This window comes from Uranotaenia lowii, chromosome 3 (genome assembly GCF_029784155.1).
Source record: "Uranotaenia lowii strain MFRU-FL chromosome 3, ASM2978415v1, whole genome shotgun sequence".
In the NCBI taxonomy this organism is placed as follows: Eukaryota; Metazoa; Arthropoda; class Insecta; order Diptera; family Culicidae; genus Uranotaenia; species Uranotaenia lowii.
Genome location: NC_073693.1, coordinates 78,366,206 through 78,390,279, shown reverse-complemented (window position 1 = coordinate 78,390,279; position 24,074 = coordinate 78,366,206). Strand labels below are relative to the sequence as shown.

Below are 24,074 nucleotides of genomic sequence, written 5' to 3'. Positions count from 1 at the left end.
TAAAAAAAGCATCTTGAAAATAATTTGTTCAATTGCCGAAATTCAACGAGAAAAGTTCAAAAAAAAATCTAAATTTACTAACCTTTTTTTGCCAATTTCGATGCAAATAACCGAAATTCAAAATTCATGCTAAGCTGAATGACTTCGAATAACCATCTCGCACGCAAATTTCCTAAACTTGTTACATTTTACTTCGGAAGAAACCAATGCTGCCAATGTATAATCAATACAAATTTTATGAGTACCGTAAAACGGAGTAACATTAATCACCGGGGTAGCTTTGATCAACATGAATTTTTTTCACAAAATGATCAATATTATATGTATGTAGATAATCCACCATGGGTGCACGGATTCACCGCAGTTTCGCCAACGTATGCGCTAAATTGCATTCTTTATATTATTTGTTCGGCCAATATGCAATGCAAATCATCACATACCCGACACCATGGCTTCGTGTGAAATGTCATGTAATGAATGAATTTCGTGTATGTGTATGTCTTATTTGTAGAACAAGCAAACAGTTTCGCAACCGTATAAAATACATAACATTCTCAGTGTTATGAATCTTCGACAGGTATTCCGCATGCGTGTAGATACCTGCCCAGCTGGCAACTGATTGAAAGTTCAAAAATAATATATTCAATCAAATCAATAGTTATATTGTACAATAATCTTACCTCCTTACCAATCTTACCTCGAGATACTCGACACTTACTTGAAGCTGTGACCGACCGTATTCAATATCCATAATTAAGAATCATTCTTCAGGAATAATAGTGATAAATAAAGCGAGAGTGTTAAAATACCAGACAAACAAAAAAAAGTCTCCATGAGTTAAAAATAAAAATTATGAATCTAACGACGGGTTTTAGAAATAATTGGTTCAAAATGTCAAATATGGAATTAATAAAACTTGTATTTTGCAAGCGTCCCAGTCCTAATGGTCCATGCTGCTTTGAATTATTGTAGCTGGACACGTACCTATAACTATACGACCACAAACCGTGCAGGTGCATCCCGCGTTAGTTGACTAATCCAAGTAGGCAGCGCTTACACTGATACGTTTCATCACGCACGATACCTCTGTTTTATCAATCAAACAGAATGATCTTATCACCACCACGAAATTAGTTTAGAATCTTATAATAACTTATCTTTTAAAAAAATTAACACTCCTTGAAAATTTTTTCTTCGATTGAGCTCAAATAAAGTAAAAAGTTCAACCAGATTGCATCTGTCGCACTGATTTGTCATTTCACTAAATTTAATTTTAGCTCGCGCACATAAATATTCAATTTTCAAACTATTCAATTCTAGCGCATATGAATATAGCCCATTACTGATAAAATTCGGATAAATGCTTTGAAAATTTCTGTCTTCCAAAACAGCGAATCATCACACGAGCGAGTGACTTATCTTTCTGAAAATCATTTTGAGCTTTTCCCATGACTTGCAGGTTTGCATTTTCTTCCCATTCAAATATACAACTCATTTTGCATTATACAAGCTGCAAACCATTTTCAAAATTCTTGCTATCAAACAAATTCTGCTTCAACCTCATCAACTTCGCATTTTTTTTTTCAAACACACGCGAAAATACTCATCGAGCACTCGATGCAAAATGCCATATCCAAAGTTTCAACTTAGAGCAGAAACGCAAATCCCGCATAGGTCACCTTCTGCCACTCAAAGCTTGCTTTGATTTATTTCGCGTATGGCCACGTTGCGCATCGGGGAGACATGTTCGGACACGTTTAGCGACTCGTGATTTGGCTTAAATTGCTTTCAGCAGGTCCCGATTCAATTACTTTTCGGAATTTTCGATAACATTCACATTTTCTGGATATTTCTACAACAACACGAAGAAGCACATTACAAAAAAAAAACAGTGAATGGATTAATTTGCAATCAGTCAAGATGAGCATCAATTCGATAACGGGTTTACTTGATGCAATTTTTTCTTCATTGAAAAGCCCTTTGTTTTCTGCACACGAACTCCAATTTCTTCCAAAAAAAAAGCTTCCATTTCCTGATTAAAACCAACGGTTAACTTTTCAGATACACTACAATTTTCGTTTTCTTTCTGAGCACTCGAACTTCAACAGATTTATTTCATCGAACTACCGAGCACCACGTATTAGTAAGGAGCAACCAAAAAACGAACCGAACTGCTTGAGCTCCCGCGCGCGACTCCACAAAATGATCAATGATCAATATTATATGTGTTAAAAATAACTTTTTAACCTGATTTTTAGCTTAAGTAATAAGAAAAAAGTTCTTGTACACCAAAGATAACAGAGGATTTATTTTTAATATTATTTAAGTTTAAATTCAGTCCTAAATAAAGCTTCTCGCTAAAATCACTGAGCCTATCCTCGCCTCCATAATTGAAGAGCCCTTTGACGGGCCTGTTTAGCTCTGAAAAATAAATATGCAGTACAAATTATGCATAACCACAACATTTATGACAATAAACGGGACGGAATGGTGACCAAATCTCAAACAAACTTAATGTCATTAAACGATCTTTTGAAATCGACCATATGCCCTTATTAGAAAGTTTTTTGGACGCCCCTTGATGGTTAACAAACAATTTTGTGTTCAGTTTAAGAAAAAAAAATCTTTTTTTTTTTCTTTTATTGATTTAGGACATAACGAAAAACAACCTCAAAAATTTCATAACTCCCTGCACGGAACTGATAGTTAGAATGGTTGCGTGAAACTTGATTTAATCCTACCTTTTCATACTTCAACAAAGTAGTGAGATGTTCCTAGAACAGTTAGATAACCCATCAGTTGAATGTACAATTTCATTCGCAACCAAGAATAGCTGGAGCGCTCGAAGTGAATAACCTCAAATTTTTGCTCACACAATTGCAATTAACAATTAGGTGCTTTATCTCACCCCAGGATAGTAAACCTGTATCAATTTTTTTCCCTTTTCAGAAGTGCTTGAGGACACTTGCACTAGACTAGGGCTGGGCAAGCTACTAGTTAGAATATACTTAAAACGATCGAAATTATACCGCTGCACTTCGAGTCAAGCTAAGGGCATGACTGCGTCCAGTTGCTGCCAATTATTTTTTATAATCAAATGTCTCCACGTGGGGTGTTTTTCGCATCGATCACTGTCGATCAATGACTTGATCAGCAGTTGAAACAAGTTGATCGAGATACTTCGAAACAGGAAATAAGATTTTTTCTCAGGACCGGGAAGCAAATTTCAGTTAAAAATTTTGTTTTTAAATTATTTTTATTTCAAATTTAGCTAGGAAACTAAGATTATATCTTTTATTTCGCTTTTATTTGATTTGAACCATAATTTTACCAATTTTATTAGGCCAGTTGTTTTCCATTGATGTCGACATCTCTCATTATTGATTTCATAACCAGACGGTATATCCTTCTCGGGAGGAATCTGCAAATGAATAAAAGAAATTAGTTAACCTTGAAATGCGTTGCAATTACTCAATGCTAAATTTAAATTTTTCAATTTCTATACATTTAATATAGGTAGTCTACATATTTTTATCATTTTTGTTAAATTTCAATTATTTTTAAAACAGGAATATTCCTGTTCCCATCGACACAAAATCATCTCCCAGCAACATTGTAGAAGCTGTTTGAATAATTTTCCCTTTCGAATAAAAAACAAACTCATCCTTCCGGCTGTTAAAGATGGTCGTTTGCAGGTGATTAGGATCAAAATTGCATATCCACTGCTAAATTCCTGCGTCAGAAAACGTCTTGCTTGTGATTACCCTCCACAGAAATCATAGACACTGCGGCAATCGTTAGCAATTATTCAACTTTCAGATTAACAACTGTTTCATCTACCCATCCATCCATTCAATCATTCAATCATTAGTAGGTAGTGGCAACGAAAAAATAAGCTGCTGACCTGTCTAGTGGTTCAAGCTTCCGGTCGTTTAAGGAATACGATTTTGAAACAAAAAATCACGATAAACATTTTGTTGAATCTGTTTTAAAAGAAACATTATATTTTTATTTTCAAATTTCCAAAATCAATATTTTTTTCAATAATCAAATAAAAAGTTAATGGAAAGGCGTTGTTTCAATATCAGATGGATCGATTCGAAAAGCTAAGAACGTACGTAACGTTCTATTTTCAACAATTTTAAACAGACTAGAAATTTAAAGATGAAAGATACTATTGCAATTAAAACTGCAAATTTAAAAAAAATTTCTCAAATGGATAAAGTGATTTTTCCCTCACTGTTCATGTTTTTGTTCAAGAAATGGCGACAAGAGGAATCTTAACAAATTTAGTAGTTTCAGCTTCAGCTAAATCAATCGAACAGGTTATTTCAGACCTTATGTTCTTGATTTACCGGGACTGCGGGTAATTACGTGCAGCACATAATTCCGTGCATTTTCCTGAAAAAATGTTTTTTTTCTATGCGAAAAATTATTTATATCCAACATAATTTTATGCTATCCTGTAGACATTAAACTTACGCACCATGCTATCAAATCCCTACAGCATTTTATGCTTTATACAGCCCAAGAAAAATAAAAATGCCAGCACTCTTCGGTTGAAACGTCACTTTCTGGTGTTGCAAAGCGTTAATGCAAAGTTGAGTCCGCAATACTTCGTTTACTATATTTTTCTTCGGGGTCATTCACTAAGTATTTAAAAGGGAGGGGCTGGGGTGTAACCATATTTATTACCAGGTTTATTATAGCTAGAAAGCCATCGCATTTATTTAATCAACACAAACTGTGGATAAATAGCAAAGTTCAGAGTGCACGGAATTAGGTGCAAAAGTGCACGGAATTTAAAAACATGCAAGAAAGAGTGCACTGAATTATGTGCACGAAACACATTTTTCAGATGCTTTTTTTTCAAACTATTTTCGTGTATTTCATCAACTACGATATTTTTTCCTTAAAGAACATAAAAAATCCCAACTAATTGTGGGTTTGTGACCTTTTGAACCATTCATTTGACAAACAACATTGACTTATAAATCATGTGTACGCATCACGGGAACCATGTATAAGCGATAGTGTCCCTAAACTACTTCAGGGACCTTTTTTCTGCACCACCTGAAGCTACTCAACGCAGATCAAGGATAAAGAATATTTACAACGAAAGTTTCAGCTTTTTTTTAAGTGGTGCAATGACAAATGCCAACAATTGATTAATTGGAGGGCCTTCTGCATATTTCACTGACAGGGGGAAATAACTATGCCATCTGTCGGATCTTTAAACAAACTTATTGCTGCTTAGATATGACGGTACAGAAACGAGTCTGATTTTTGGACTGGTTGTAATGGAATTATACAGAATAAACCAAATAATTTGAAATGAAAAGTTGAGTCATTATAGTCATAAAGGTCCTTTTTTTTGGTTACCCAGATGGTAAATTTGAAGAAAGAATTTTACGAATTGGTGCCAATGCACGTCGAGTGCTGTGTTTACATGGAAACAATGGGTCGACTCGTTATGAACTCATCCATATATCCTCCATCTGGGGCCTCAGACAATTTTCCAAACCGGTACCTGCCCTAAGGCAATACTTCGGCAGGGGGTGCCTAATTTACGCATATGCGCTACTTATGTAACACTCGCAAAGAAATTCATATTTAAATTAAATATCATCCTGACCACCCAAGAACATCTTCACGTTGTGGTCCCATCGGCTACGCTGATTATTTTTTATTTCATAGCTTCGGACTCTTTAAGCTTAGTAAAGTTAACCTACGTTATCCTACGTCAATCGCAATTTGCGTCAGTCTCCAACTCCTTTGCAAAGCAGTCATTATCCGGGCGAGCTCATCACTGACTGCCTGCCATGTGTTGATGTCATCACACATCTTCTGCAACATGTTGTCCGCTGTCGTTTTTGGTCCGCAGTCGGCGAATATGTTGGCACGTTCCTCTTCAAATCTTGGACAATAGAATACCACGCGTTCGGGTGTCTCGTCCACGTCACCGCATGTTAGGCAGACCAGCGAGGCCGCATGTCCGAACCTGTGGTGATACTTCATGAAGCATCCATGACCAGTCAGGAATTGCGTCATGTAGAAATCCATTCCCCATGCTTTCTCTCCATCCACTCCTTGATGTTTGGGATCAAACGATGAGTCCACCTTCCTCTTTCTGAGCTGTCCCACAGCTGCTGCCAGTTGGCCATGCAGCTATATCTGGCTCGTGTTCTCGAGTTTTGCGTGCTTATATTTTCGTAGCAATATGAGCCCTCCACCAACAAAACTGAGATGGTCATTACGCATGCAGCTTCCGACGAAACGGTGCGGTATGCACTGATTACCCACAAATTTATTCGCCACTCAAAACTATCCTTCGCTTACTACTTCGGATCCCCGAGTTGTTTGCCATTATCCTCGTGACTGCGGCCGAAGTTGTTGCCACCTTCTTGCATACATACTCACGCTTTGATTCGATAGTGCATGAACCAACTGTAATCCTGCCTGTTTGCGGTGAAATCAGGTTTGATATCAGGACCATCCCGGTTTTGTGGGGAGCCAACTGCAAAATTTTGGAGTGCATCCAGCTCTCTACCGCTTCTACAGCCTCTGAAGCTCTTAGCTGGACGATTTTTGTTGAGTAACCCTTGGTTAGTACCACGACGTTGTCCGCGAAACCAATCCACTTTACTCCTTCTGGCAGGCTCAATGTCAGCACCTCATCATACGTGATATTCCACAGAACCGGGCCCAGTATCAACCCTTGCGGTACTCCCGCTGTAACATCCTGAAATCCTTCGCTCGTCATGTTCTGGAAATAGCTTTCCACTAATTTGCAGAGATATTTCGGTACCCTCATTTTCATAAGCGAAGAAGCAATCGCTGCCCAGCTGACACTATTGAAGACGTTGCGCACTGTTACTACCGCACAAAAACGGTCCCCTCTTATCTTCTTGAGTCTGGCTTTATCAGCCGTTTCGATGACAGTTCGAATGGCGTCGACTGTGCATCGCCCTTTTCGAAAGCCGAATTGATTGTTGGACAATCCGCTTTCGCACTCGGTGTACTGCTGGATACGATTCAAGATCACCTTTTCCAGAACCTTTCTAACCGTATCCAGTAGGCATATTGGCCTGTATGCCGATGGGTTCCCCGATAGCTTTCCTGGTTTGGGCAGCAGAACCAGCTTCTGCCGTTTCCAAATTTCTGGAAATTATCGGTCCTAAATGGCTTCCTTGGGGCACACCTGAAGGGGCAGGGAATTGCCTGGAGAAGGATTCACCAGTTCGAACGGATAATTTCCGTCCCATTAAATAACTCCGGAACCAATCCAGAAGAGATCCACAGAATCCTAAGCGTCCGAGCTTTGCAATAGCAATATCATGGTTCACCTTGTCGAACGCAGCAGAGAGGTCAGTGTAAATGGCGTCAGTTTGGGTCTTCCTGGCAAATCAGTCTTGAATGAAAGATGTGAAGCTCAGTAAGTTGGTAGTTGTGGATCGTTTCGGCATGAATCCATGCTGGTCGTTGGAAATGTGAGGCTTGCAGAACGAGAAAATAGGATACATAACAACCAGTTCAAAGAGTTTGGATATCGCGCATAGAGCTGATATCCCACGGTAGTTGCTAACATCTCGCTTGTCCCTTTTTTTGTGGACAGGAAACATATGAGCTTCCTTCCACAATGAGGGAAAAATTGCGTTGTCCAGCGATGATTGAAAAATATATTTGATGGGAGTCAGCAAAAGTGGCATAAAACGTTTAAAAAAAGTTGCTGGTATACCGTCCGGGCCCGTAGAGGTTGAATTTTTCAACTTTGCTGTCGCTTTCAAGATGGCTGCATCTTCAATAAGGAATCCATTCAAAGATGAACCTAGAGGTAAAATATTCCGGACAGCCCTGGTTAGTTGCTCTGAAGAAATGCCCTCAGTTGTAAAGACGCTTGAGAATTTCCCGGCGAAGAGCTCACAAATTTCGGGGTCGGAATCAGCGGTGTTGTTGTCCAGAAACATGTGGGACGGGAGCCCTATTTCTTTCCGCTGATTTTTTACGTGCTTCCAAAATTTTTTCGGACTGGTCTTGAAGTTTCGCTGTAGCCGATTAAGATAATTTTGGTAGCAGCGCTTACTGGTCTTTTTATATGCCGAGTTCAGTTTGCGGTATTCGTTCTGAGCGTAGAGCGACTTGTGCTTGTTATAATTACGAAGAGCACGTTTTTTAGCTGTCTTGAGTTGCCGCAGTTCTTTAGTGACCCACGGAGTCCGTAGATTAGCACCTACGTTACGTTTCGGCACATGGCGATCGATGGTGTAACTAAGGATATTCGTAAATGTCTCTGCAGCTGCGTTGGGATCAGAAAGATCGAGCTCGACTTCTCATTCAATGGATTCCAGAACCCGCGATATAGCTTCGAAATCCATATTCTTGAAATCTTTATAGTAAGACGTTTTCTCAATGGGAGAATATAACCTAGCGGCACCGAGTGAGACCACTAGAGCTGGATGATGTAGGACAGCTTTGACGAGTGGAGCGGGAGCTAAATTGATCGTCGGAGTCCTGAACCCTTCGTTAACAAAGCAGAGGTCAAGCATCCTGCCGTTCTCGTTTTCAATGTTATTTATCTGACGTAGAGTCGCTGTGCTTAAGGCATCTAAGTAGACACTGCAGGGCGCCGTGAAAGAAGAACGCGCAGGATCTGGAAACAGAAAGCCGCCTTGTGAAGAGCACCATTTCAAGCCAGGCATGTTGAAGTCGCCGATGACGAGGATGTCATCTTCAGGAGAGCAAATGGAACTGACTTTGAAGAGGCAACGTGAAAAAGAATCGGCTACAACCAGGTCACTGGAACGATCAGGAGGCACGTACACTACGCAAACATAAAGTTTCCGATCTCCAAGATCGATGCGGGTCCAAAGAATTTCCAGATTAACCCAAGAATCGTCTTCAATAAGCATGGCGGGGAGTTTAGATTTAACGGCAAGTAACACACCGCCTCCGGTAGACTTTTTGCTGTTGAGTGGACTTCGATCACAACGAAACACTGCGTAATCAGAGCCGATAACCTGACTAGATAGAGTGCGGTCAATCAAGCAAGAATTGACACCACCAACATTCTGATAGTAAATGTTAATCGAGTCGGCTGATTCAGAAGCACAACAGGAACGATGATCACTGGAAAGGCAAATTCCATCAGGCGGAGAAGAACTGTCGGTGATATAATACTTGCCAGATAACGCAGGCTGGAGAACCCCTTCACCACAGACGAGCTCAGGGCCGGGACGACTGTTGACGCTGGCTGGAATCAGCGCGACTGAGTCGAAGGGCTCAGGGGTCTCCGTAATTCCTAGTTCGTTGCGTCCCGGTGCTGGAGGCCCAGAGGAAGTCATAGGATTAACGAGGTCCGGAAGATTTGACGGAGTGCATCTGTGGTAGAGTGGAAACAGGATACGCGAAGGGCATGTTCTTAACATAAGCTGGTACTTGCCTGGAGAGGAGGCCTGGAGAACCCCGTCACCTCCAACGAACTCAGGGCCAGGACGACTGAAGACGCAGGCAGGAAACAGTGCGACTGAGTCGAAGGGCTCCGGGGTCTCCATAAAGCTCAAGTCGATGCATCCTGGTGTTGAATCCCAAGAAGAAAATGCTGAGGCTCTTGCGGGAAATAAATGCTGGTAACTCTCGAAGCGTCTGTGATGGTGTAAAATATTATCACACAGAGATAATGTTCTCGAAGAAAATAAATACTTGCCTGGGAATGCAGGCTGGAGAGCCTCATTACCACGATCGAACTCAGGGCTGGGACGGCTGATGACGCTGGCTGGAAACTGCGCGACTGAGTCGAGGGGCTCTGAGGTCTCCAAAGTGCTCAATCCGTTGCGTCCCAGTGCAGAAACCCAAGAAGCGGCGGCTACTTCGAAGAGATCGGTGCTGTAGATGACCGAACCGTGCTGATTGAATTCGGGGTAATAATGTTCGGGATACCATCTGGACCCGGAGCCTTTTCCAGCTGAAGGGATTTGGCGATGTCGTGCAGTTCTTCCAACGATATTAACTCCTCCTCGCTCGTATCCCAGTCGTACGGGACTTGCGGCCAGCTATTGATATTATGATGAGGGAACAGCTCTCTCGTTATTTCCCTCAGTTTGTTGGGGCACATTTTAGGTGGTGTGCTACCGCTTTTGTTTTTTTGTCATGACTATCCTGTAGGCATCGTCCCATGGTCGGTCATTGGCATCAAGACAAAGTTTCCAACATGCCTTTTTAATATCTTTAATTGCCTTGCGTAGGTTTCTCTTCGCATTTTTGAAAAGCGGCCTAGCTCGTCTCTCTCCATTTGAGTTCGTGCTCTCTGCATTTTTCGTCTAGCGCGAAGGCAGCTGGCACGCAAATTCGCGATTTTTTCAGTCCACCAATAAACTGGTGGATATGGGTTGCTACGATTAGCTCTCCTTGTCATTGCTGCGTCACAAGCACGTGTGAGTACTTTCGTCAGGTTTTCAGCTGACAAGTTAGACAGATTTTGCTCCCACTTCAAAACCTCGACAAAGACATTCCGAACAAATTGTTTTGTCCTCCAGCGTCGTTCACCTGTCATTACCTCTCCTTTGACTGACTGTGCACTTTAACCCGCGCGATATCGGATCGCAAAGTGGTCGCTATGAGTGTAGTCCTCGCTCATCCTACAATTATTTGTCCATCTGGGACAAGCAAATATGATATCTATAATGGATTCACGTCCCTCTCCATGGTAGGTTCTAGTATAACCTACGTTCGCAAGGTCCACATTCAGCCTTGCAAGTGCTTCAAGTAGACTCTGTCCTCTGGCGTTCGTAAGGGAACTACCCCATCCTGGGCCCACGCATTGAAATCCCCCGCGATAATAACGGGGCTTCGGCCTGTGAGCAACTCGATAATCCTATCCATCGTAGCGCTAAACTTCTCCAAGGTCTACCTCGGTAGAGCGTAGCAGCTACAGAAGAAGATCTCATTGACTTTGGCAACCACGAAGCCTTCCTCATTCGATGTGACCACTTCTTGTATGGAAAACTTTCCTGTCACCCCTATTGCGGCCAGATTGGCACTATGGATCACCCAATTTGTGCCATTCAGAGCTCTATAATAGGGGTCTGCTACTAACGCTATGTCTAGCTTCTATTCCACCGCCATCTGTCGCAGAAGCTGTTGTGCTTCGTGACAGTGATTGAGGTTGATTTGGATTACTTCCAAGCCCATAGTATCGCTGCTAGCGCCTTTTGGTAGGTAGAGCCCCTTGGGTTGCCAGTAACATGGTCACCAGTGCAAATAAAACACTTCGCCGGCTTACTGCAGCTAGCCGCTATGTGACCGGATTCTCCGCACCTCCTTTTGTTTTGTACGTTAGTAGATTCAAAATTGAATTGCTTCAAATAATAGTTTTTGGTTTCTCTGCTTTCAGTATAAATCTGAAAGCCAGAAAGGTCTGATGTTTTCATCTGACCAGCAGATGCTGATATAATATCAACTTTATCCGGAAGCCTTTTGGATTACAAAAAAACATTCTTTTTTCTTTTTTATAGGGCTTTAACCCATTAACCTTCCAAAGCCGTTCGCTAAATATCCGTTTCGGGGAAATATGAGTTGTAATTTGATTTCGTTCTCCTTGCTATAAATGTTAACCGATTTTGATGATATTATATTCATTGTGTAGGTAATTTATTCTAATTTCTCAACATTTCAAAATAAAGTCGATATGTATTACCAGGTTATCAGAAACTGGTTCAGTAAGCAAAAAGTCCGAAAAATCAAATTTATTTTTAAAATACTCATAACTTCTGACAGCTTTTCTGTATTACATTATTTCATTGATGTTTGAAATTGTCAAGAATCCATCTATCCGACAATGTATAGATATGTTGGGGTCCAATGAAAGTTTTTACCGCTATGACAGATCTTCCGGTAGAAAAAAGTCTTACTTTAAAAAAACGACATCCAGTTTTGGCTTTGCTTAGCTGTATTTCATTTCTAAATGAACCGATTTTGAAAACTAAAATTTTTGTTTATTGGCATTAATTTGATTATTATTTTCATAGAACATACTTGGTCTGTTAAAATTACCAGTTCATCAATATATTGGAATGATGGTTAAGATGTTTGAAATGTGCGCTTCGGGTCATATTGACCCGAACGGCTTTGGAGGGTTAAGGTCATTCTTCCTCATTACAAAAATCTCCCAAAAAATGGATATCCGTTCAAATTTTAGTCTTTTTTTATCTGTCTCAGAAAATCTTTTTGTCATTTTTTAACACGCAACGTTGGAAACTGGTTCTTAGTGGCTCCCGAGAGTTTTTATAATTCCTACCTTGCTAACCTGCATAGCATAGTAATAAGTTTGTGTGCAAAAAAAGTAATCCTACATACAAGTGAACCCTCATTAAAAAAGCCTCGATGAAATATCTTTTGGACACATCACGAAAGATCAGCACAAATATGGGGATGTATGCCTTCATTTTGAAGAACTTTAAAAAGAAATGAATTGATTGTGCCCTAAAACAAGTTTATCCTTTTAATATCCATCTTATTTATAACAAAAGGGACCTTTCTGATTTGCTTCACATATGGTTTTAAACATTTTCTTCTTCTTCTTCTTCTTCTTCTTTTACCAACATAGCCAAAACATGTGAGCATCCTGGAAAATGGAAGACTTGCGTCCTTCATTTTTCTTTTCAACGTAATCTCTGTTACATTTAAATATGCATTGCAGAGATTACTACGGCCAGGCCAACCATGTGGTAAATACCGCAAAAGATACTGGAACATGGGGAGGATCATATGATTTATGTACAATAGCTCTAAATAAAAATCATGCAATGCAAAAGTCTAAAATCGTAAAAAAAAAGTTGGATCTCACCAAAAAAGTAATCTTCGACAGTTGACAGGAGCCAGGCTTATGCTGTTTTGATATCGGAACCTACTGCAACCGAAGTTTCTGAAGCTGATTTGCTTCTTCCCATATCCTCTATTTTTTCCTGATACAGCACACTTCACCTTTGCTATTATTTTCAACTGGATTCTTTTATATTAAACTTTTTTTTCCTCAGTTAGTACAACTTTTTAACGGGGCGATTTTAGCATTATATTTTAACATTAAAACTGCAAATTTTACGGAAAAAAATGACGATCACGAAAAAAAAAACACGTTTTGGGCTTATATTGGGTAACAAAAATCTTGTCCTCCCCGTTTAGCAACTTTATCATTTTCACCGAGATTTCGCCGGTGGATACTTTGACACTTTATCCCAGCCTTTACTTTACACTTTTAGATAATTTTATGTCCATTTTCCGATGTTTAATTTAGGATTTTATAAAATTTTCGCGGACGAAGAAAAAAACGCGTGTGGTTGGCAAAAGTCAATGCCTACTACTCACATATGGTTTTAAACATTTTCAATATAAATTTAAAAAGCACCTGAAACTAGGTTCAGCTTGACAATCTAATGAAAGATTTGAGAATTCAATAGCTTTAACTGTAATTTATGTATGTTTTATATTTTATTTTAATGATTTTAATGATGAATGTTAATCGGATTGTTTATTATAAGTTGTTAGAGCTTCCAAGGTAGAGAATTACTAGTTCGTTATTAAAAGGTTGAAAAATGTCCAACAACATAAATATTCCAAATTCATCTATATTTTGGGACGTAGAGGTTCGATCCGATCAATGGAATATGCTTGGGATAAGTTTTTGAAAGTTCATTTTCTCGTTTGTATATCTTCCAAATATTTGCTCCTGCAAAATGAATAAAATTATGAGTTAAATAATTTGTAATTCACAAGTATTGAACCATAGATATTGATTCTAATAAATGCGATTTCGAAAGGTTGGTTCTCAGGACTGATTGAGTTCCTAACTTTGCTGCTACCGATTGTTTGAATTTGAGGTATCTCCAACATAGCCTTCGACACTTTTTTTTACAGCTCTTGACAAAATGTTGTGAAACAAACACTCATAAGTATAAAGATAACTTCACACTTCATCTTGTAGACATTTGTACAATAGCTCTCGTTTCTTGATCTCCAGAGATAACAACTTACCCAAAAAGATCGATAAATCACACCAAAATTAAATGGATTTAATCTATTTTTTTAAGTTCAAAGAATCGTTTCAAAAATTTGTAAATCTTAGTTTAAATAATCGATCTTCAAAAGATCGATCACTCCAAATAGCAAATCATAGGTTTGTAGGGAATCATGGGTCACATAATGTGGGGTTTCTCGCGCCACCTATATGTATTTTGGCGTTTTCATACACATTCATAACTTTAAAATATGTTTTTTCATCTGGAAAGTTTTCTTATGCCAAATGAAAAATTATGAGAAATATTCTGTCAATTCAATTCAATGCGATAGAGACTAACATAATTCCTTTATAAGAAATTTTGTCAAAAGTTTCGCGAGCCAGATTTTTGAAACTAAACTTTCATACCGAAACTGTTTTCTGTTGCCGGCACAAGGCTGCAATGCTATAGAATCCGTGTGGAGCACATCTCTCAGATTTAAGCTTTTTTTTTTTGTCAGATTTAAGCTGTTTTATTCAGATTTGAGGTTTCATCTCCTATGCTCTCAAGGCAAAAAAGCTTAAAAACGAGATTCACTTACACTTAGCAAATAGATGTTGGTCACACATGTTGGTCTGATCTTGGCTGGTGGTTTTTTGTCGTCAATGATTTTTTTTTCTAATGCATGCCGGTTCACATACACACACTGACTGTTTCCGTCCTGCTTTGTCTTGTGATAGGATAAGTGGATATGTTTTATTTGGTTTCTTTTAGCAATGCAGTTGCGCTGGGAAGACAACGCCAGTTATTAGAAAGCTTGTTTATGCCGGTCCGGCATAGAATCTTATACCGATAATTTCACCTCCAAGGATGTTAATGATTGGAGTACAGTCTGATTTGTTGGTGTAGAAGAGAAGTGATCCAGAGTTGACAAAATTCCTTGCAAGAGTTGCACATATCAAATTTAAGTACGACTCAAAGAGCATAAGTATGCCTTTGAAAATAAAAAGAATTAATTAATCAAGCGTGGCTACCAAACTCAACAGAATTTCGCTGGGTCAACGTAAAATTGAAAAAGTGCGTACACAATCCTGGACACCTAAACGATTGAGAGACTGTGTTCATCATTGAATGTTCCCTTTTCAACCTGGTCAACCAAAAGTTCGGATGATGAGACATCAACGCATACATCAGCAGAGTAGGAAATTGCTAAGATAATTTTCCTCAAGTAATCAGTCGGACATCGTCCTGTAGATAGGCAACATCAAGCCAGAAACCGGTTGACAAACAGAGTAATTTTTAAACCCTTTTCCGTTAAGTAAGAACGCTAAGTGTCGTGTTCTTAAACATATTTATAAGATTCCCAGTAAACATGAACTGGCTCGTGCGCTCAATGTGATTCACAGATTTTAAACTGATAGCGTTCATTATGTAACGGATTCAATAGATTAAACTCAATAAATATTGTTGATAATCATCTACATAAACAAACAACAAGACAAATACTTACTGCATTATCCGTATCAACCAACAATCCATGACTCTGCCCACCATTATTTCGGAATCGTTCCGGAGCATTCCATCAACAACGATATTAGCTGCATGTTCAGGCGTTATTGGATTGACACTGATGCTGTAATAACACACAATTTAAAAAAACCATCCAAACCCTCCAAATGTCTTATTTACCCAAAATGTCCTTTCAATATTTCAACCAGCTCCTTCCTGGTGGCCATGAATGAAGGGTAAGCACACGTTGTCTGCACCTGATGACTCTGCCCAAGGAAATCCAACTCTTCGTGCAAACTTCTCATCAATCCACGGACACCGAATTTGGTGGCAGTGTAGATGGTCCCCCGAAATGTTGCCACAAGTCCTTAGAAAATTTGTTAAAATTATAACCTTTTTAAGGTCTTTTTTTAATTTTCACCTTACCAAAAACTGAGCTTATAGCAACGATGTGACCACGTTTTCGTTCGATCATTCCCGGTTTAAAAACTCGAATGGTCTAAAACGAAAGCATCTGTAAGTTGCACTTCAAGATTCTCATTTGAACACTTTTCCAGTGGCCTACCCAAAAATGTGAAGTCAAATTCACATCGATGATCCGTTGAACGTCTTCTTCCGTTCCATCGGAACAATTTGCAACACCCAAAAGCGCAGCATTGTTCACCAAAATATCGACAGGACCAAATTTCTGCTCGATTTCTTTCCTCAAGCCGACAATCGATTGGAAATCCGAAACATCCACTTTGAAGGCTTCTGCTTCGGCGCCTTCATTTTGTATCTTCTTGGCAGTGCGTTTTGCTCCAACAAAGTCAATGTCGGCCACAGCTACCTTACATCCTTCCCGGGCTAACCTTTCACAGATTCCCCGACCCAGACCATTTCCTCCACCGGTCACCAGCACTACCTGACCACGGACAGATTTTCGAGGGCACCAAATGAGCTCCCGAAAAAGATCCCCAACTAGGGCAGGAATCATCAGGAATATCCTTAGCGTAATCATCAGGACTATCCGGGCTCGATTGATCGGAGGACCAAAGTCAGAACTAGCGGCCACATAGCCGCCATCCTCCGGTTTCAAATAGGCCTGATCCATCGTCGCGCGCTACTTAACTTAATTCACCGACCGATCGCTGTCGACTGAAGCTTAGCCGCTAGATGCATTTCATATGCTCTCCGAGCGCCTTACAGAGATGCAAGTGCGATATGCTTATGGTTACAATGATTGCGCCGTGTGATCAATGACTGTAATTGCATATTTATGACGTCGTCGCGTCAAACGTTATCGATTGTGAACTTGTCCCGCCGGCCGCCGAATGCCGGTTCCATGCCGGTGGCGAATTAGTCAATGATTGTGGTTCTACAACTCCCACTTTCCATAGGGGGGCTAGACGGAAAAATGTATTGTAATGCAGGTACCGTTTCACCGAGACTAAGAACCAGCCGGCAGATCCAGTTGGATATCCTTTGAGAATACATGTAATTTCGAATACCGGTTTAGTAAGCTTTCCCTCGTTTCTATGCTAATTCTGGTTTGAGCTGTTGAAAATTTCTTGCCATTCATTATTGAGCTGAACCGCGTTAAATAAGAGCTTTGTTAAAAATGATGAACAACACAATGCGAACATTGATAATATACTTGGCGTCAATTAAAAACTGTCAGCTCTCTCTCATTAAACTTTCACTTACAGTCGTTCCTTCTAAAAAATAAATTACTTCAAACCATGGAACCTTTAAAATTAAGATTATTGTGTGAGGAATATACATTTAAAAAAATTTCATTCCATTCAATCAGTGATCAACTGCAATGAGTCGCAGGTGCCGTATTTAAAACTGCACTTTTCAGAGTTGGAATTGTAGCATCATTTGTGTGTTTTATGCTTTTATTTGTATGGGCCTTGTGACTTAGAGCGACTGTAGCATGAATGATAAGAAATAAAATGTAGAAAGTTTTCCGAAAATCATTTACAAAGCAATCCAAAGAAGTGATCAAGGACTGGTTTAACACATTCGTCGCCAAGCGTCATCCACTACAAAACATGACCATTTTTGAAAAGCCAGAACATCAATTGAAGATATCTTTTTGACTTCAAATTTAGGCTGGAGGTGATAAGGTGACCAGCGATCTTCCAACTTGCACCATCGATGTTAACGGCTGGGCCATTTCGGAGAACATTCGTCTCGCCGATCCATCGTTTGCTACGCGTGGTCCCATCGATATGGTGATTGGTGATTGGTGCACGGGTTTTCTGCGAGCTCTTGCGAAGCGGTCACTCTAAACTTGGTGATGGAAAGCCGATGCTCCAGAATTTGGTGTTTGGTTGGCTTGTATTAGGTTTTCACGACAGCGAGTTCGGGTCCATTGTAACCTGTCGACGTTCCACGATCTTGAGCAGAGCGTTAGCAGATTTTGGGAGCTTGAAATGTGCCAGACAAATTCTACGTTGTCAGTTGAGGAGCGCCTTTGTGTGAACCACTTCGAATCAACAACCCGCAGGGATGATTCCGGGTGATACATCGTTAGTCTGCCCAAAAAAGCGGAACTCATCGGTCAGCTGGGAAATTCGCGTGCTATCGCAACACGTCGATTCTACTGCCTCGAAAAACGTCTTGAGCAGAATTTCGATCTCAAGGCACAATATTCCTCGTTTATGTCCGAATATCTTGCGCATGGACATATGAAATTGGTTGATGCTGTCGAGGATGCTCCGGGTCGTCATTTCTATTTGCCACATCATGCTGTTTTCAAGCCGGACAGTTTTTCTCAAGTGTTCGACGGTTCCTGCAAAACCAATGTTTTAGCCTCAACGACTTGCTGCTGAAGGGTCCAACTGTTCAGGATGACATGATTTCGATCATTCTACGGTTTCGGATGCATCCTGTTGTCGTAACAGCTGACGTGACGAAAATGTACCGCCAAATCTGGGTAGCAGAGGAAGATCGGGCTTATCCGCGGATTCTCTGGCGTGAATTTTCATCGGAACCACTTCGTACGTACGAGCTCACGACAGTAACCTATGGCACCACCACCGCACCGTACCTGGCAACACGATGTCTGCAGCAAATAGCCGACGATGAAGCCCACAAGTTTCCAACAGCAGTTCCCGTAGTCTAACAAGGTTTCTACGTTGACGACGTCATGCGTTTTCCTCTCTGCAAATACGCATCCAACGTTGCAGAAGTAGTTGAGCAGTTTCCAGCAGAACTTCGAGAACAGGCCTCCGTTTTGGAACTTGATTGTTCATCTCCAATCAAAGCACTCTGCATATTTTGGAAGCTTACCTCCGATGAGCTCCTGTTCAAAGTTCCTGAATGGCCAGACGTCCCTTCGACCAAGCGAAATATCCTGTCGCATATCTGCAGCTTGTTCGATCCGCTTGGATTAGTTGGTCCGATGATTGGTCTAACACTATAAAAAATTGATTTTTTGTTTATTTTCTTATTGTAAAACATTTCAAGAATGTTGTGTCAAATTTTCAAGTCAATTGAAGCAAAACTGTAGAAATTATAGGCCTTTATCTCCTCCTATCTAATACTGCAAGAAAGCAAGAGCAGAAACTTCAAACGCGTTTATCTCGAAAGCACATTTTTAAAGTGCGGGGACATCGTCATTTGAAAACTACTTATCCGATTCTTTTCAAATTTGGAACATATTTTCTACATATCAAATACCAGACCCCAACGTTTTTCTTTTGTTTTTTATACTTTGGGGAGATTTTCCAGATAAAAAATGGCGGATTTCTTCGTGAAAAATCGTAGTTTTTACTTCAAACAGCCACAAAAATTTCATAATTTTTTTTAAGTTAAATAAAAACGTTGGGGTCCAGAAAAACATCTATTAAAAATATGCTATGATACAGTATCCACTGCAAACCCTGTTTTCTAAAAGGCATCCTCGAAAGTGCTCCGTCACCGGCTCATTTTTCAGTATTTTTCTACGAAAAAATTGCTAAATGTTCTTTTAACAATGCTTTGTATAATGCAAAAAAATAGAATACATTTGTTTGAACGATAGCTCTAGAAAATGGTGTTTTTTTTACCCGTTAGACCCTACCCCCCCCCCCCCCCTTAAATAAATTATTCAAAATGATGATCCCTATTAGAGATTTGCTTGAAAATAAGTTTTACGCGGTTTATGAACTAAATAAAATTGGAATCAATGCTTTCGAAACACCAGAAAATGAATTCGAATTAAATTGAATTGAAACTATTGAACTTGAGATAATTTCTTCAAAACACATAGTTGGTAATTCAATTTAATTTTATATAATTTACTAGCTGATCCCATAAGAAACCCGTTTCGCTTTCAATTAAAAATATGTCATGAACAGTTTGAATGAATGTCAATTGCCAGGTATTTTCCAGATGCATTTCCGAATGCATTGTAAGTAAAAGTTGTAAAAATGTTTAACACGTTATGTGTACGATCACTTTTTCTGTCGTTTGCTACTAAATTTGAAAACAGGAATCAAAACAACCCCGTATATGAATTTTTGTCTCGATGCGATGCAAACTCACGTAATTATGGCAAAAACAAATTTAATCTATATATATAAAAATGAATGTTTGTCTGTCTGTCTGTTCCCTATAGACTCGGAAACTACAGAACCGATCATCGTCAAAATTGGCATCTGAGGGTTTTTGAGGCCGGGGATGGTTTCTGTAATAGTCAAAACTCCATCCGACTTAAGGGAAGGGGGGCTTCCATACTAAATTTGTAGTTTTTCGGAACAAATTAAAGTCATGACATACATTTTCTCGAGATTTTTCTTCCTTTGGGCGGTTTGTTTTTCGTCTCCAAGGTCGAGGCGTCGAGCCAACGTCGCAAAAGGATAGTAACGATGGCATAGCATACTGATCAGTGAGAATATTTTGGCGCGTATTTCTCAACCAAGCATATTTTCAATGCAAGGGGTGGCGATATGAAGCCTTGATGTAATTTTTTTTCTACTCAATTTCAAGCTCATTTGTACAGCACATGGTTATGAATGACGCCTAGATGTGACCCAGGTTGACATTTTGCCGATCGATTAAAACATATACCTACATTTTGTTTTGTCAAAACTGTAATTGAAAAGTCATGGCATCCATTTTGTGAGATTTTCTTTTATTTGAGGGGTTTGTTTTTCGTCTCTAAGGTCAAGCAAACGACGTCGTCGCAAGTGGATAGTAACTAAAGCATACTGTTCATTGATCGCTGGAAAAATTCAACAATCAGGCGCCGTTTTCTCAACCAAGTACCTTTATTTCTTATGCACGTGGGAGCGATATGCAACCTAGATGTGTTTTTTTCTTGCTTAATTGCACGTGGTAATAAATGACGCCTAGATGTGACACGGATTGGTATTTTATCAATCGAATCAAAACCAATTGAAAGATTTGCAAAAATACTTCCATATTTAGTTCGTGTTAATGTAGGCAGCATTCGACTTTTCATTTAAGGAACATGAGAACATGTTCAAACGTTCAACTTTTTCTGTTAAAAAAAAAAATAAAAATTATGTTTTCTTCTAGAAATTGTTACTTCAGCCAAAAAACACAACTGAAACGAATTTAGAAATGAAAATGGGAGCTTTTTATTTTAAATAATTCTGAAAAAAAACCATCGTACTTTTTGCTTACATACCAATTCAAGTACGTACTTAACATGAAAAGTGTTTTTTTGTTACATGGCTGCATAAAAGAGACTTTTTATACGCTTCGTTTTTGAAAAGCGAGACTTTAGAACTGATATTCAACTGGAAGCAAAATTTTTACGAAAATTTTTTAGTATACCGTTAAAGTGGTCAAAACAATATTTCCTCCTGTAAACTTACACGGTGGGACAAGGGTAAACGTCGAAATTTTAAGAAATTCATCTTCAAAATTATTCAATATGTTGGAAAGATCAGAAAGGGTATTCCGAATGTTGAAACTGAAGCGAATATTGAAAATTTTAAATGTCTTTGTAAATGAAGGTCATTCCCTTTGAACAGCATTCGTTAAAAGTGGAGTAACAAACATAAATTTATTCTGCAGGAATACTGCAGATATATCAGTGAAACTTGATAGAAAATAAAACAGGAATTCGTATTAAATCCATTTTAAGCCATTACTCTGACGCATCTGTAAATAAGCATTGCATTGACACTTGCCCCAATATACGGGACAAAAGTAAATTAAGAAATTTGTTTTTGCCAACATTTTTGAATATTTGACTTTCAAAGAGAAAATAAAAAAAACGCTGAGAACTTATTAAGTGATGCAACTGATATTTTTTTAAATATTCATATTTTTGCCGCAGTAAATTTATTTTAAAAATAAAGAAATTTGCACTGTATCTAATACATAACTAATTTAATATATTTTTCATTACCATGATAAGTGCTGCTTGGGTCTCAGGCCGGTTAAATTTGCCTACCATCTTCAAGCAGTGGGGGACAAAATTGGAAAAGATGGGAGAGCTCCCATGGAAATTTAAGATAAAGAGCTTTTCAAAGAAGGGACCATATTTAAAAAGGTTTTTTTTGGGTACAGAGTACAAATTTCAAATCTTGAAAAACGAGTTTAGAGATCAAATTTCAGTAAATAATATATACCATCTTTGAATTGCAATTCAGAACTACAACTGCAGCTGTCATTTCAAAGTTGTTGGTTCTGAAGTATGATGAGGTTTGATTTAAAAAAATGCTCTCTAAAATCTGAATTTGAATAAGTTTTTACAAATTACATTTATTTTCGGAAGGTGTAGCAAAGCACAACGGGTCAGCTAGTAGTTAATAAGGAAGACCCCCTTTTTTGTCGTTTGATACAAATATTAAAATCAGAAATCGATTGACCGTCCCAACCCCCATGTAGGAATTTCGACTCGATGGTTGGCCTCTTTTACGAACTTTGATCTCTAAAATCGATTGCCCTTTCCTCAAAACTCCCGTGTGCAAATTTTCAAACCAATGCATTCCATAATAACGTCAATATCGCAAAAAAAGCAGTGAATAGTTAATGTGGACGACCCCTTTGGCCGACCCCTTACCCAAAATTGGATAATTGGAACCAATTGTTCGTCCTTAATAATTCCTATGTGCAAATTTCATCTCAATCCGATGTAGATTAACGTCAATATCGCAAAAAAGCGAACAGGTAATATGGATGACCCCTTTGGATGGTCCCTTACACAAAGTTTAATACTGGCAATCAATTGCGTGTCCCTAAAAATATCCGAGTGCAAATTTACTTCTCAATCTGATGAATAATAACGTCAATATCACAAAGATATTGAAAAGATGATATGGACGACCCCTTTTGCCGGCCCCTTAAACGGAATTCGATACCTGAAATTGATTGTTTGTTACTCAAAATTCTCGTGTTCAAATTTTCATCTGAATCCGATGTATAATAACGTCAATATCACAAAAAAGTGAACAGTGAATATGGACGACCCCTTTGGCTGGCCCCTTACACAAAATTTGATATCAGCAATCTATTACCGGTCCCTAAAAACATCCAATTTTTATTACAATCTGACGTACACTAACGTCAATAACACAAAACTATTGAAAAGTTAATATGGACGACCCCTTTTGCCGACCCCTGACCCAAAATTCAATACCTGAAATCGATTTCCCATCTCTCAAAATCCCCATGTACAAATTTTCATCACGATCCGACGAAAAATAACGTCAATAACGCGAATACAATATTTGTCTTGTATGGACGACCCCCTTCAGAAGGGGTCATCCGATAATCTGAAAACATTTTTCATCATTCCTGGTCCTAATGAGCATCCATGCCAAATTTCAGATCTCTAGCTCTTAAGACGGCTAATTCTATAGAGGACAAACAAACAAACAAACAAACAAACAAACAAACAAACAAACAAACCCACAGAAATTGCTTTTTATATATATAGATTAAATTTTACTTCAAGGCTGCCAGTGATCCAAGTCAGATTACAAATTATATTAAAAATCTTCCAGTTAAGAAAGGCATGTTCAATTCATCATTGAAAGCTTATACTGACAAATATAGGTTGCGAAATTTTGTTTCTAGAAAAATTTATAAGAAACCGATAAAAATAAAATTGAGGATATGAAACGCAAGTTTTATAGTTTATAATTTCAAGCGCTGAATATTTTGTCACCGTCAATTGAAAAATTGGATCCTACCAAGGACAAAAAGTATAAACAATGTTCTTCTTTTTTCTTTTTAACGAATAGTCACCGTTGATTATTATTTTTATGAAAGTTTAATGGCATTGCGGTGAACTTGATACTACGAAAATTCTTGATAGAAGAATTAAAGATTGAAATTAAATGACGGATAGACAAAGCAGATGCTTAATAGAAGAAAATTCTTCTGATTAAAAATTTAGATTATTAGGTTCTAAAGATTAAACAAAGAACGTAACTTTAAAAAAAAATAGAAGAAGGACTACAAAACCTGGTAAATTTGTTTATAAGTAATTGCAAAATATGGAGATGAAAAGATAGTTTTTTTTAACATTGTAGAAAGAAATTATTTCAATTTTTTTATCAGATTTTGTCTAGTTTTGATGATATGGCTTCTATGAGTAAAAAAATGAATCAGATTTAAGTGAAATCA

The 24,074-nt window shown here is 38.7% G+C and overlaps 1 protein-coding gene across 1 annotated transcript; it reads right to left on the bottom strand.

Annotated features, from left to right (window-relative positions):
* Window positions 1-3,237: 3,237 nt before the first annotated feature.
* LOC129755765 (uncharacterized oxidoreductase SSP0419-like) lies at window positions 3,238-16,634 on the bottom strand. The gene is made up of 5 exons (XM_055752404.1): window positions 16,063-16,634; window positions 15,924-15,996; window positions 15,678-15,864; window positions 15,499-15,621; window positions 3,238-3,421 (listed from the first exon to the last, which is right to left on the bottom strand). Exons 1-5 carry the CDS (start codon window positions 16,588-16,590, stop codon window positions 3,340-3,342), a joined length of 993 nt encoding a protein of 330 aa, XP_055608379.1. The 5' UTR covers window positions 16,591-16,634; the 3' UTR covers window positions 3,238-3,339.
* Between the last annotated feature and the right edge of the window lie 7,440 nt (window positions 16,635-24,074).

Bases quoted from the DNA above. Each gene is read 5' to 3' on its own strand.
- LOC129755765 (XM_055752404.1), bottom strand. From the start codon at position 16,590: ATGGATCAGGCCTATTTGAAACCGGAGGATGGCGGCTATGTGGCCGCT. The intron at 15,865-15,923 runs GTAAGGTGAAAA...AAATTTTCTAAG, and splicing joins TGCTATAAGCTCAGTTTTTG to GACTTGTGGCAACATTTCGG. The intron at 3,422-15,498 runs GTAAGTATTTGT...ATTCATTTGCAG, and splicing joins TGGTTGATACGGATAATGCA to ATTCCTCCCGAGAAGGATAT.